Genomic DNA, 14,488 nt, shown 5'->3' on the forward strand with positions numbered 1-14,488 from the left:
CTCATATAATTATATTTCTTCATTTAGAAGTAGGTTAGCTTAAAAACATATTTTCCTCACTCCACTGGTACTGGATGTGGACTGAGGACATCAACAGCTAAAAGAATTGTTCTCAACTCAGGATATAAACAGTAGAGTCTTCTGTTTTACAAACTTCATTTCAGAGAAGACTGAAAAAAAAACAATCCTTGCTTTGTTACTTTGCCACAATGCTTTATATATAGTAGATAAGTTTGTAATTAATATCACTACAAATCTATAACAAATAATCATTACAAACCTATGCTCACTGTCAAGCAGTTACATTCTAGGTAGGAAGATGGACAATAAAGAAGATATATCAATTATCCACTTCTGGGTATTTATCTGGAGAACACAAAAATACTAATTTTAAAAGATAAGGGTATCCCTATGTTCAATGCAGCATTATTTACAATGGCCAAGCCACAGAAACAACCTACGTGTCCACTGATGGATGAATGGATAAAGAAGATGTGGTATACACACATGCATGCGCACACACACACACACACACAAAATGGAACATAACTCAGTCATAAAGGAAGGTAAAATCTTGCCACTTGTTACAACCTTGGACCTTGAGGGTATTATGCTAAGTGAAGTAATTCAGATGGAGTAAGACAAATACCAAATTATTTCATTCACATGTGGAATCTAAAAAAAAGCAAAATGAAATTCACAGAGAACATACTAGAGGTTACCAGAGGGGAAAGGGGTTGAAGGGTAGGTGAAATAGGTAAAGCAGGTTAATTATACATGGTGACGGATGATAACTAGACTTGTAATAGTGATCACTTTGTAGTGTATATAAGATTTTGAATTATAATGCTGAACACCTGAAACTCATATAATTTTTTAGGAAAGAAAATAAATCAATTATATAGAATGTGAAATTAAAAGACACTTGCTCCTTAGAAGAAAAGCTATGACCAACCTAAACAGCATATTAAAAAGCAGAGATGTTACTTTGCCAACAAAGGTCTGTCTAGTCAAAGCTATGGTTTTTCCAGTAGTCATGTATGGATGTGAGAGTTGGACTATAAAGAAGGCTGAGCATCCAAGAATTGATGCTTTTGAACTCTGTTGTTGGAGAAGACTCTTGAGAGTGCCTTGGACTGCAAAGAGACTCCCTTGGACTGCAAGGAGATCCAACCAGTCAGTCCTAAAGGAAATCAGTCCTGAATATTCATTGGAAGGACTGATGCTGAAGCTGAAACTCCAATATTCTGGCACCTGATGAGAAGAACTGACTCACTGGAAAAGACCTTGATGCTGGGAAAGACTGAAGGCACGAGAAGGGGACAACAGAAGATGAGATGGTTGGATGGCATCACTGACTCAATGGACATGAGTTTGAGTAAGCTCTGGGAGTTGGTGATGGACAGAGAAGCCTGGCGTGCTGCAGTCCATGGGGTCACAAAGAGTTGGACACGACTGAGTGACTGAACAAAACTAAACTGATATAGAATGTGAAATCATGACAAATGCCAAGGAGAAAAAAGAGAGCAAAAGAGGGATTTAGGAGATGTGTATGTGTAAGTGTGTGTGTATGACAGGATAAAAGGTATTTAAAATTTTAGGCTGGCCAGAGAAGGCACCCATTATCCAAAGCACATACAGAGAAGAGTGAGAAATTTATGTCACTGCTTATTATAAGCACAAGATATTGCTGCCAAATTGGTTGTTATTCTGGGTGTGAGTCAAAAAAATTCTTGTTTAGCTAAAAAATGAAACTTCTAAAATTGATAGCAAATTCTTGAACACCACTGATTCTATTAATTTTGAAAAAAAAAACCCCAGATAATTAGAAATACAACAGTCTTGTATTATATGGGTTATGCTGTTCACATTGCTCTAGCTGGTTTTCCATTAGAAATCTGAAGAATGGTCCATGTTGTTCATTAGAGTAACAGATGAATAAATACGCTAACGTATTCTCCAAGGCCCAAGCTACTCCTTAGCAAAGCTTTTGGTGTTTAAAGGATTGCATTTCCTTTTGCTTGACGACCTTGCAAGAAGTGTATTTAGATGTAACGATTCCTTGTTATTCACAAAAAGGTGGATTCACTGAATGCCTCACTTATCGTTCTAGCAGCAATTAGGACGTGGGAAATAACTGATCTCAATGTCATTTCTGTGGCATATTTCCCTCCATGATGTGTTAAATAAAGTAAACAATGCAGAGCAAAACATACAGATTTTAAGAATGCCTGAACTGCCCATTATCTACAGGAGAGTTTATGACCAGTCTTTCCACAGTTCAGTTTTAGAGAAAGAAGAGGCACTATGGTAGCTTATCACTGCTGAAAATGTGACCACAACAGTAAAGCCAAGTGACAGAAGCCCATGTGCTGGAGTGGCCTGGGTTCAAGCCCTAAATCATTTTCTTACTGTGGGACTTGAGGCAAGTTTTTTTTTTTTTAATATAAATTTATTTATTTTAATTGGAGGCTAATTACTTTACAATATTGTATGGGTTTTGCCATACATTGACATGAATCCACCAAAGGTGTACACGTGTTCCCCATCCTGAACCCCCCTCCCACCTCCCTCCCTATACCATCCCTCTGGGTCATCCCAGTGCACCAGCCCCAAGCACCCTGGATTATGAATCAAATCTGGACTGGCGATTCGTTTCACATATGATAATATAGATGTTTCAATGCCATTCTCCCAAATCATCCCATCCTCACCCTCTCCCACAGAGTCTAAAAGACTGTTCTATACATCTATGTCTCTTTTGCTGTCTCGCATACAGGGTTATTGTTACCATCTTTCTAAATTCCATATATATGCATTAGTATACTGTATTGGTGTTTTTCTTTCTGGCTTACTTCACTCTGTATAATAGGCTCCAGTTTCATCCACCTCATTAGAACTGATTCAAATGTATTCTTTTTAATGGCTGAGTAATACTCCATTGTGTATATGTACCACAGCTTTCTTATCCGTTCACCTGCTGATGGACATCTAGGTTGCTTCCATGTCCTGGCTATTATAAACAGTGCTGCGATGAACACTGGGGTACATGTGTCTCTTTCAATTCTGGTTTCCTCAGTGTGTATGCCCAGTAGTGGGGTTGCTGGGTCGTATGGCAGTTCTATTTCCAGTTTTTAAAGCAATCTCCACACAGTTCTCCATAGTGGCTGTACTAGTTTGCATTCCCACCAACAGTGTAAGAGGGTTCGCTTTTCTCCACACCCTCTCCAGCATTTATTGCAAGTTTTTAATTGTTTTGTATGCCTCAATTTCCTCATCTGTAAAATGAAGATAGTAAACTACAAACATTACATGGTTGATATAAGGAAAATGCAGGTGCAATTGAAGTCCTCAAAGAAAAGTATTTGGTGAAATAGCTGAAATTTTTCCAAATTTGATGAAAACTATAAACCCACAGACCCCAAAACTCAAAGAATCCCAAGACAAGCAACACAAGAACACTATACAGAGGTACATAATGAAACGAAAACCAAACAGCCCTGCTAAAAACTACATCAGCGGTTCTCAACCAGGGATTATTCCTCCCCATTCCTACTCCTCTGGGGACATTTGACAAAGACATTTTTGTTTGCAACAACTGGGTGGGGGAGTGTGCATGACTGGCATCTAATGCGCAGAGGCCAGGAACGCTGCTAAACATCCTATAATGGAAAGGACAGCCCTCACAAAAATCAGTTACCCTGCCTAAAACATCAACAGTGCTAAGGCTGAGAAATACGGGGCTTCCCTGGTGGCTCAGATGGTAAAGAGTCTGCCTGCAATGAGGGAAGAGAAATACTAAAAGCATGTAATAATCAAAATGCTTAAAACTAGTGAAAAGAGAAAATCTTAAAAATCATATCCTTATCATATTTTCTCATCCTGAAAAATACAGAAAGTATATGAGATTGTAATATTAAGCATTTTTTGTAAATCACACACAAAGGTTAAGCCAGGAGCTGAGTACGAAGAAGTAAAGGTGTCCAGACCTGTAGAGCTACTTGGAGGGGTTCCCAGTACTCACAAGTCAATGTGACTTTTAAAAAAAAATCTGAATTTAGGGAGCTACACAATGTGCAGTTTCTATCTTCAGCAGAAACTGAAGATTCTGCTCTGTGGTCTTCCTGACACTTAATCATAGGTAAGAAGTGGTGGGGCCAGGATTGGAATTGAAGTCTGTTTTGAAAATGCATCAAAATAATATTAATAATACAAAATATAAGATCATAAATGTGCTTTCAGTTTACTATTTTGGGTCTTCATAACAAGTTAATATATATCTGTGCTGCTAGAGCACTGGTCCACTACAAATTTTTTTTTTTTAACTTTACAATATTGTATTGGTTTTGTCATATATCAACATGAATCTGCCACAGGTATACACGTGTCAATTACTTTGGTACTCAGGGACAGCTGTGGTAAAGCATATTAGTCTATATTTCTTCATTTTTTCTGTCAATTGGAGGAAAGAAGAGTCACAGCTATGGCAAGAACTGTGTATCACTTACTGAAAATTGTTTATAGTTTAAAAAAATTTTTTATGGAGTACAGTTGATATACAATGTTGTGTTAGTTTCTGCTATACAGCGAAGTAAATCAGTTACACATATATTCACTTCTTTTCTAGATATTTTTCCCATATAGGTCATTATGGAGTATTGAGAAGAGTTCCCTGTGCTATACAGTAGGTCCTTATTACTTATCTATTTTATATACAGTTGGAGGAGGAAATGGCAAACCACCCCAGTATCCTTGCCTGGAGAATTCCATAGACAGAGGAGCCTGGTGGGCTATAGTCCATGAGGTTGCAAAGAGTTGGACACGATTGAGCGACTAACACACTTATATACAGTAGTATATATGTCAATCCCAATCTCCCAATTTACCCCTCCTCATCCCTTCCCCACTGGAAACCATAAGTTTGGAAAACTGTTTACAGTTTTATCTTTATAGATGCCTACTCTGGAGAAGAGTAGGAAGAGGTGCTTATTTTTATTTGGTTCTGTCCTCCATGGGGAAAAAATTGAGAATCACTTCTTTCAAGTATTAGATCTCTTTGGATCAAGTTAGGTGGATTTCAATGGAATATACACAGAGAGCTAGAGACATACACTTTTTTTCCTGAATGGTTAAAACAAAGTCATACTAAAGGGAAATAATGCTAAGAACACTTACAGTAGCATACTAATCAACAAAACTGTTTAGCCTAGAATAATCAGAAATTCATCAGTGCTCTAAAGGAGTAAAACCTGAGTTTTGTGTTTTAAGAAGTAAATTTCCAAGGTTCAAAAATGAATGTTCAACACAATTAGAACAACTGAGCCAATCATCTTTAGTAAAGGAAATACTAGATTAATATGTGTTTTACTGAGGAAGTATAAACATTAATGAAGGCTAAAGGAGCAGGCAATGTATAAATTATCTTGAGCTTCAAACAGTTAAAAGGTAACTTCACAGTTGCTTTTTTGTTTTCTTCTAACTTTACCTGGATACTTTATTTTCCTCCCTGTTTTTCGGGTGGTTCTATATACAAGTTATAGAGAATCCAAAACAAATGAAATTTGATGTAACATCATTCATTAACTTTGCAAACATGTTTTGTTTCCTCCTCCAATCAACTTAACTCTTTTTATAGTCCTGTATGCTACCTGTAAGTGAATAAAAAGTTCATACTTACTCGAAAGAACAGTCGTAAGGAAAATGTAGTCTGAAAAGGATATAAGTCCACATTCTCCAAGGGTGTAAAATATACTGCCTTCATCAGCAAATTTTTCTCGTTCCTGGGCAATTTTCTATTGAATGTATGGGTCCAACCAAAAGATAAAAAGGAGATATAACAGAATGAGAATATAGTTAGAGATGAATGATCATTTATCTGACAGTTTTATGCTATTTATTATAAGCATTTCTCTGATGGCCATTCCAAATTAATGGATCCTTTACAGTTTTTAAGATGATTAAAATTATAAGCAGAAGATGATTTTGTTTATTTGCTCCAACACTGGCTTAATGTGAGCAATGGAAAGTTTTCAGTTTTATGAACTCCTGCCATTTAACATGTAACAGGCCCATTTCAGGTCTGAATTTGTTTCTGAGTTTGAAAAACAATCCACCTTTTTCTATAGAGGTATATAAGGTAGAGAAAAAAAAAATCAGTTCTAAATACCCAAGAAAAACAACTAATGATTAGAACTAGTGATCAGAAATGAAGAAGTTAGCAACTATTGTCAGCACCCACCCAAATGCTCAGAAAATTAATTTCTGAAATATTAATTTTAACTTTTATCTTATGAACCCCAAGAATCTTAGTTTTTGAAATGTAGAACAGTTTACAGAGTAAATAGCACCTCTGAAATATGTAAAATCAGACATACACATCAAGCTTTAGGCATGATATAATTTCGTCATATTTACTGTTACTTTGGTGGAGCCTCCTAAATTTTAGCTATTTGAAGAAACTCTCCTATAACTTAGTATTAACTCTATGTATGTATGTATTTTCTTTAATCTACAAGCTAACAAAGAGAGTTTGTTAGCTCTCTCAGGTCTCTCTCTCAGAGACAGCTCTGTCAGCTCTCTCTGAGAACCATTCTCAGGTTCAGAAATGGTCTATCCGGGAAGCAGTCTATTCCTGGGTGTTTAAGGGAAACCTACCCCCCCTTTTTTTTTTTTTATAATTCCCTACCAGACCAGAAACTTAAGAGGTGACATCAATGATACTTTCAAAAACTGAAAAGGATCCATGGAAGAGTTAGACTTGAAACTCATTTTTATAAGTTTGACTCACTTTGGACCAACCAAAGAAATTTCAGGAATTATTCTAGGTACCAAAAAAAGGGAGAGGAGGTTTTAAAAACCCAAACCAACAAAGCGCAGTCAAAGTAATATCATGCAAGCACAAAGTAAGCAGCAGCACTGCAAGCATAACCTTGGGAGGAGCATCATGGAAACTAAACCAACAAGCACGACCACACCATCATCCAGGTACACAGCCACCCAACAGGTTACCTCTGTCTAGTGAAGATCCCATCATACACACAAAGGAAAGAAAAGTGGTTAACCAATGGAAGACATGAGGACCAAATGAATCATCATGATCTTCTTAGTAAACCCCCTCAAAATAGCCTCTCCTGGATATTTGCTTATAATATGAAACAGCAACAATGGAAAAGGCAAAAATCCACAGTTGAATGCCAATGAAGCAGTAAGAGGTTTTGATGGCAGTTTCTACTTAGGAAAGGGCTTCTCTGACTCATTTGTGATGGGCAGAAAGCCTGGTCTGGCCTAACAGCATTTAGAGATTACTTGCTTGAGCCAAAACCAAAAATGAGCCCACAGTCCAATTAAGGTTAGACCTCATCACACTTGATCTTTTACCAACAGATTAAACACAAATTTCAGACAAAAAAAGGCTACTGGATGAAAAGAGAAGCAAAGTTGTTCACTGGCAAGTTAATATTTTAATTTCTCAAAAGAAAATTGTACATTTTTTAACATTATCCAAGATACTGCAAAGGAAAAGCATGTGAACTAGAAAAAAATACACAAAATGAGAATAGGCTGTCAAAGGCATACAATCTTACTTGTTAGAATAAATATCAATAGAAGCTGAGTAACCCATATTAATTATGTAATAATCTTATAGAGAAACTGCTATAATAAAAGAAAATAAATAGTACATTGGGATCCAGAAGTTGAGAAACAAAAATCTTAAGACAAAATTTTAGACAAAAATCTAAGGACAAACTGAAAGGAGGAAACCAGGCCAAAAAAACATATCCAATATTATTTTTCTAAGAATCATCTGGACCATGCTGCTGCTCAGAAAATAAAAAGACAAATCTTAAGTTTATAACTTTTAATTTTGATGTAATTTCAAACTCAGAAAAGTGGAGAGAACTGTATAAGGAACTCCCATATGCTTTTTACTCACATTCACCAACAGTTTACATATCTCCTTATCTGCTTTATCATTTTACGTATCTTCTTTTATATTATATCAAAACTTGGAGCCATGCCCCTTTAGACTTCAATACTTCAATAAATATTTCCTATGAACAAAGACATTCTCTCATATACTACAGTAAAAATTTGATAAAATCAGGATATTTAACACTGATACATATTATTACTTGTAATCCACAGCCTATTATCAAATTTAGCAAACTATCTCAGTAATTTACTTTTTAGCTATTAATACTTTCCTTCTATGGACCTAACAGAAGCAGAAGATATTAAGAAGAGGTGGCAAGAATACACAGAACTATACAAAAAAGATCTTTATGACCCAGATAATCACGATGGTGTGATCACTCACCTAGAGTCAGACATCCTGGAATGTGAAGTCAACTGGACCTTAGGAAGCATCACTACGAACAAAGTTAGTGGAGGTGATGGAATTCCAGTTGAGCTAAAGTGCTGCCCTCAAAATGCCAGCAAATTTGGAAAACTCAGCAGTGGCCACAGGACTGGAAAAGGTCATTCCTCATTCCAATCCCAAAGAAAGACAATGTCAAAGAATGCTCAAACTACCACACAATTGCACTCATCTAACATGCTAGTAAACTAATGCTCAAAATTCTCCAAGCCAGGCTTCAGCAATATGTGAACCGTGAAATTGATGTTCAAGCTGGTTTTAGAAAAGGTAGAGGAACCAGAGATCAAATTGCCAACATCTGCTGGATCACTGAAAAAGCAAGAGAGTTCCAGAAAAACACCTATTTCTGCCTTATTGACTATGCCAAAGCCTTTGACTGTGTGGATCACCACAAACTGTGGAAAATTCTGAAAGAGATGGGAATACCAGACCACCTGACCTGCGTTCTGAGAAATCTGTATGCAGGTCAGGAAGTAAGTTAGAATTTACTCAGACATGGAACAACAGACTGGTTCCAAATAGGAAAAGGAATACGTCAAGGCGGTATATTGTCCCCTTGCTTATTTAACTTATATGCAGAGTACATCATGAGAAATTCTGAGTTGGATGAAGCACAAGCTGGAATCAAGATTGCTGGGAGAAATATCAATAACCTCAAATATGCAGATGACACCACCCTTATGGCAGAAAGTGAAGAAGAGCTAAAGAGCCTCTTGACGAAAGTGAAAGTGGAGAGTAAAAAAGCTGGCTTAAAGCTCAACATTCAGAAAACGAAGATCATGGCATCTGGTCCCATCACTTCATGGGAAATAGATGGGGAAACAGTGGAAACAGTGGCTGACTTTACTTTTTGGGGCTCAAAATCACTGCAGATGGTGGCTGCAGCCATGAAATTAAAAGATGCTTACTCCTTGGAAGAAAAGTTGTGACCAACCTAGACAGCATGTTAAAAAGCAGAGACATTACTTTGCCAACAAAGGTCTGTCTAGTCAAAGCTGCGTTTTTTCCAGTAATCATGTATGGATGTGAGAGTTGGACTATAAAGAAAGCTGGGTGCCAAAAAATTGATGCCTTTGAACTGTGATGTTGGAGAAGACACTTGAAGAGTCCCTTGGACTGCAAGGAGATCCAACCAGTCCATCCTAAAGGAAATCAGTCCTGAATATTCACTGGAAGGACTGATATTGAAGCTGAAACTCCAATACTTTGGGCACCTGATGCAAAGAACAGACTCATTTGAAAAGACCCTGATACTGGGAAAGATTGAAGGCGGGAGAAGGGGATGACAGAGGATGAGATGGTTGGATGGCATCACCGACTCAATGGACATGAGTTTGAGGAGACTCCAGGAGTTGGTGATGGACAGGGAGGCCTGGCATGTTGCAGTCCATGGGGTTGCAAAGAGTCGGACACGACTGAACTGAACTGAACTTTCCCTCTAGTCCAGGGTGTAGTCCACAAACACAAATGGCCTTTAGTTGTCATGTCTTTTTAATCTCCACTAATCCAAAATAGCTTTCTTTGTCCATCTTTGTTTTTCCCTTTGGAGGTTTATTATTATTTTCCATTGTGGTAAAATTCACATGACATAAAATTCAGCATTCTAACCATTTAACCAGAAAATGTGTGGGCTTTAAAAATTTGGTTTCTTTTGCAGATCAGGGTTTTTGTTGGTCTATCTGTGTTGTAGCAGCAATCAGTATTTCATTCCTTTTTATTGCCAAATAATATTCCATTGTATATGTACCATAAATTGTTTATCCATTCATCCATTAAAGGGTATTTGAGTTGTTTCCACCTTTTGGCTGTTGTGAATAATGCTACTATGTACATTCATGTACAAGTATTTGTTTGAGTATCTGCTTTCAATTCTTTTGGGTATATATCTGGGAATGGAACTGCTGAGTCATATCACACATCTATGTTCATGTTTTTGCAGAGTGGCCAAACTGTTTTCCACAGCAGCTATACCATTTTGCATTACTACCAGCAATGTAAAATGGTTCCAATTTCTCCACATCCTGAGTTTCTTTTCTTCATTTTTTAAATTATATCCATCTTAGTGAGTGCCAACTTGTATCTTATTATGGTTTGATTTACATTTCCCTAGTGTCTAATGATGTTGAGCATCTTTTCATGTGTCTGTTGGCGATTTGTATTATCTTCTTTGGAGAAATATCTATTCAAATCCTTTGCCCATTTTTTTGAATCGGGTTATTTGTTTTCTGTTGTTGAGTTGTAAGGTTCTCTATATATTCTATATACTAAACATGTATCTGATATAGGGTTTGCAAATAAATTCTTTCATTCTGCTCATTGCCTTTCACTCTCCTGATTATGTTCTTTGGTGCACAGAAATTTTAAATATTGATGAAGCTCAACTTGTCTATTTTTTTTCTCTTATTGCTTGTGCTTTTAATGTCATATCAAAGACTTCATCACAAAATCCAGGATCATGAAGATTTACCTGTTTCTCTAACAGTTCTGCAGTTTTAGCTTTTATATTTAGGTCACTGATCTATTTTGAGTTAACTGTGTATTAATGAGAGGTAGGGACTAAATTCATTCTTTTGCATGTGATATCCAGTTGAGCCCATACCATTTATTGAAATGATTATTCTTTTACCATTTATTTCTTGTTGAAAACAAATTGACCATATATATGTGCATTTATTTCTGGATTCCTCATTTCACTCCACTGATCTATGTGTCTATTTTTATGCCAGTACCATGCTCTTTTTTTTTTTCATAATTTTTTAAACCTGTGGTAAAATGTACTTATCATAAAATTTACCATGTTAACCATTTTAAAATGTACAATTTGGTGGTATTAAGGACAATAAAAACATTATATAACCACCACCACTACCTGGTTCCAGAATGTTCTCATCACCCCATTTGGAAACCCCTTATCCATTTAGTCACATTCCACTGCTCCTCCCTCTAGCCCCTGGAAACCACTAATGTACTTTCTGTCTTTATGGATTTACTTTTTCTGGATATTTCATGTAAATGGAACCGTACCTAGTTATTTTCTTAGTGGCCACTCTGTGGATTACAATTAACATCTTAAATATACAGCAATCTAGTTTGAATAAATACCAACTTGAACAGTATTTTTAAAAATTCTACTCTTGTAGAGTTCCATTTTCCTTTATAGTATTTTCACAAATTACATTTTTATACAGTGTGACCATTAACATAGATTTTTTAATTACTGTCTTACACATTTGTCTTTTAAATCACAGAGGGATAAACAGGAGTTATACACTACAAATAAAATATTGCCTTTTTAATTTACCTATGTTGTTATCTTTGCTAGTGTTATTTCTTAATATAGCTTCAAGTTATTATCTAGTGTCCTTTCATTTCAGCCTTAAAGTACTCATTTTAGCATTTGGGGTAGAGTAGAGCTACTACCAACAAACTCCCTCAGTTTTTCTTAATCTGTGAATGGTTTAATATCTATCTCCTTCATTTTTGAGGAATAATTTTGTAGGTATAGAATTCTTGGTTGACAATTTTTTCTTTCAGTACTCTAAATATGTCAGCCCTCTGTCCTCCATAGTATCTGAAGAGAAACTGGTTGTTAATCTTACTGTGTACAGGTCGTATGTTGTAAGTTGCTTCTTTCTTGCTGTTTTCAAGATTCAGCAACTTCAGCTTTTGACAGTAATTATGTGTCTCAGTGTGGGTCTCTGATTTTTTCCTATTGGGAGTTATTCAGCTTCCTGGATGTGTAGATTCATATATTTCATTGAATTTGGAACGTTTTCAGCCATTATATCTTCAAATACTCTTTCTGCCCCTTTTCTTCTCTCCTTGCCCTTTGAAATTCCTATTATACATATGTTGGTATACTTGGTAGTGTCACATAGTTTCTTAAGCTGTGTCCATTTCTCTTCAATTTTTTTTTCTTCTGTTTTTTCAGACTGGATGGTATTAACTGACTCACATTCACGTTCACTGAAGATTTTTCCTGTGTATTCAAATCTGCTGTTGAACCCCTTCACTAAAATTTTCCTTTCAGCTATAGGAAATGTTTAGTTTCAGAATTTCTATTTGATACTTTTTTTTTTTTTTACAATTTGTATCTCTTTATTGCTATTACTTCAGAGTCAGACATGACTGAGCAACTTCACTTTCACTTTTCACTTTCATGCACTGGAGAAGGAAATGGCACCCCACTCCAGTACTCTTGCCTGGAAAATCCCATGGACAGAGAAGCCTGTAGGCTGCGGTCCATGGGGTCGCTAAGAGTCGGACACGACTGAGCGACTTCACTTTCTTTTTTCACTTTCATGCATTGGAGAAGGAAATGGCAACCCACTCGTGTTCTTGCCTGGAGAATCCCAGGTACAGGGGAGCCTGGTGGGCTGCCGTCTATGGGGTCTCACAGAGTCAGACACAACTGCAGCGACTTAGCAGCAGCAGCAGCAGCAAAACTCATTCTCCTTGTTTCCCTTAGGTTCATTAGTGTACTTTCCTTTAGCTCTTTGAGGATACTTAGGACAGTTGATTTAAAGTCTATTTATAGTAGGTTCAATATCTGAGTTTTCTCAAGGATAGTTCCTATTCCTTTCTTTTCCTGAGTCATACTTTCTTTTCAAGCATAATTTCTTACTGAAAATTGAATGTTTTCTATATTATAATGTGGTAATTCTGGAAATAGGGTTCTCCCACCTGCTCAGGGTTTGTTGTTGGTGCTTGTGTGGGTTGTAGTCATTTCTTTAATAATTTCTCTAAATTCTTCTGTAAACACTTTGTCAAGCATAGTCACTCAAATCTCTGTTTCATTACCAGCTGATGATCTGACAGAGATTTCCTTAAGTTCCTGGATCCAAAGGGTGGGAAAGACAAACTCTCTAGATGCTTGCAGATTGGCTCTGTGGTGGGCATTCTTTCAATGCTTACCCACTGTTTACCATTCTACCTTTGACTTCTTGTTTTCATGGAAGCTACACGTCAGCCAGAGATGAAAGTTTAGGGTCTTTTGAGGTTTTCCTCTTAGTAGTCATTCAGCCCTAGCATGTACATCCCCTTCCAGATTCATGACTATATTTGGTTTCTTTACAGTTTTTGACCTTGAACAATTTGAAAAGTACAGGTGAATTATATTGTAAAATATTCCTCAATTTGAATTAGGCTGGTATTTCCTCATGATTATAATCATATCTGTCCATTATAAACTATGAATTCATAGTAGCTCTAATTCCATTTTAATATCACAGAGTACAGTTTAGTCTTGCCCTTTATACATGTTACTCCCTTCTCCAAAGGGGAGAAAACTGATTCCCATTATCTGCAATACATTTACTCATTTGCTCAGGCTTAGAATACAAGAAAGATAGTTTCACAGTTGTTAATTATCTCTGCAAAAAACAAATTTAGAGTTCAATATTTGTTACAGTTTTAAGTAAAATCCACTTATGGTGAAATGCACAAATCCAATATACAATTCAATGAGTTCTATAAACACATATCTGACTAACCCAGGTACATACTATATTTGGGTTGCAGGACATTTCAACCACCCCTGATGTTTCCTTTATGCCCCTTCACAGTTAATTCCCACCATATTTTTGCACCATGGATTAGTTTTGCCTATTCTAGAACTGCCTACAAATGGTATCATCAACACATATGCTTCAGTGTGCAGCTTCTATGGCTTAGCATAGTGCTGGGGAGATTCATCCACACTCTATTAACGAGCAACTCATTAATTTTGATTGCAGAGTAGTATAATAACTCAACAAAATAAAAATAAGTAATTTATGCAATTTGTTTTGTGTATTAATTATATTGTGCATCTAATACTAATACACACAGTAATACCAAAACTTATTCATTCCTTTATTGATTAAACACAGGCATGTTTCAGATTTTGGCTATTTTGACTTTCCTCCAAGTTGTAACTTTTTTACTTGTTATTTTACTTGCAAGTAAAGTTGAGAGTGAAAAAGTTGGCTTAAAGCTCAACATTCAGAAAACTAAGATCATGGCATCTGGTCTCATCACTTCATGGGAAATAGATGGGGAAACAGTGGAAACAGTGTCAGACTTTATTTTTTTTGGGCTCCAAAATCACTGCAGATGGTGACTGCAGCCATG

General features: G+C 36.4%; 1 protein-coding gene across 2 annotated transcripts in view; it reads right to left on the minus strand.

Moving 5' to 3' along the window:
• MICU1 (mitochondrial calcium uptake 1) overlaps nt 1-14,488 on the minus strand; it is a 215,993-nt gene that overhangs the window by 119,798 nt on the left and 81,707 nt on the right. For both annotated transcript variants that reach the window (XM_010852263.1, XM_010852261.1), the window contains one exon: nt 5,678-5,792. In XM_010852263.1, coding sequence (XP_010850565.1) covers nt 5,678-5,792 — 115 coding nt within the window. The remainder of the gene's footprint in view (nt 1-5,677; nt 5,793-14,488) is intronic.

The sequence above is a fragment of the Bison bison genome, unplaced genomic scaffold, assembly GCF_000754665.1.
Source record: "Bison bison bison isolate TAMUID 2011002044 unplaced genomic scaffold, Bison_UMD1.0 scf7180017864309, whole genome shotgun sequence".
Lineage (NCBI taxonomy): Eukaryota > Metazoa > Chordata > Mammalia > Artiodactyla > Bovidae > Bison > Bison bison.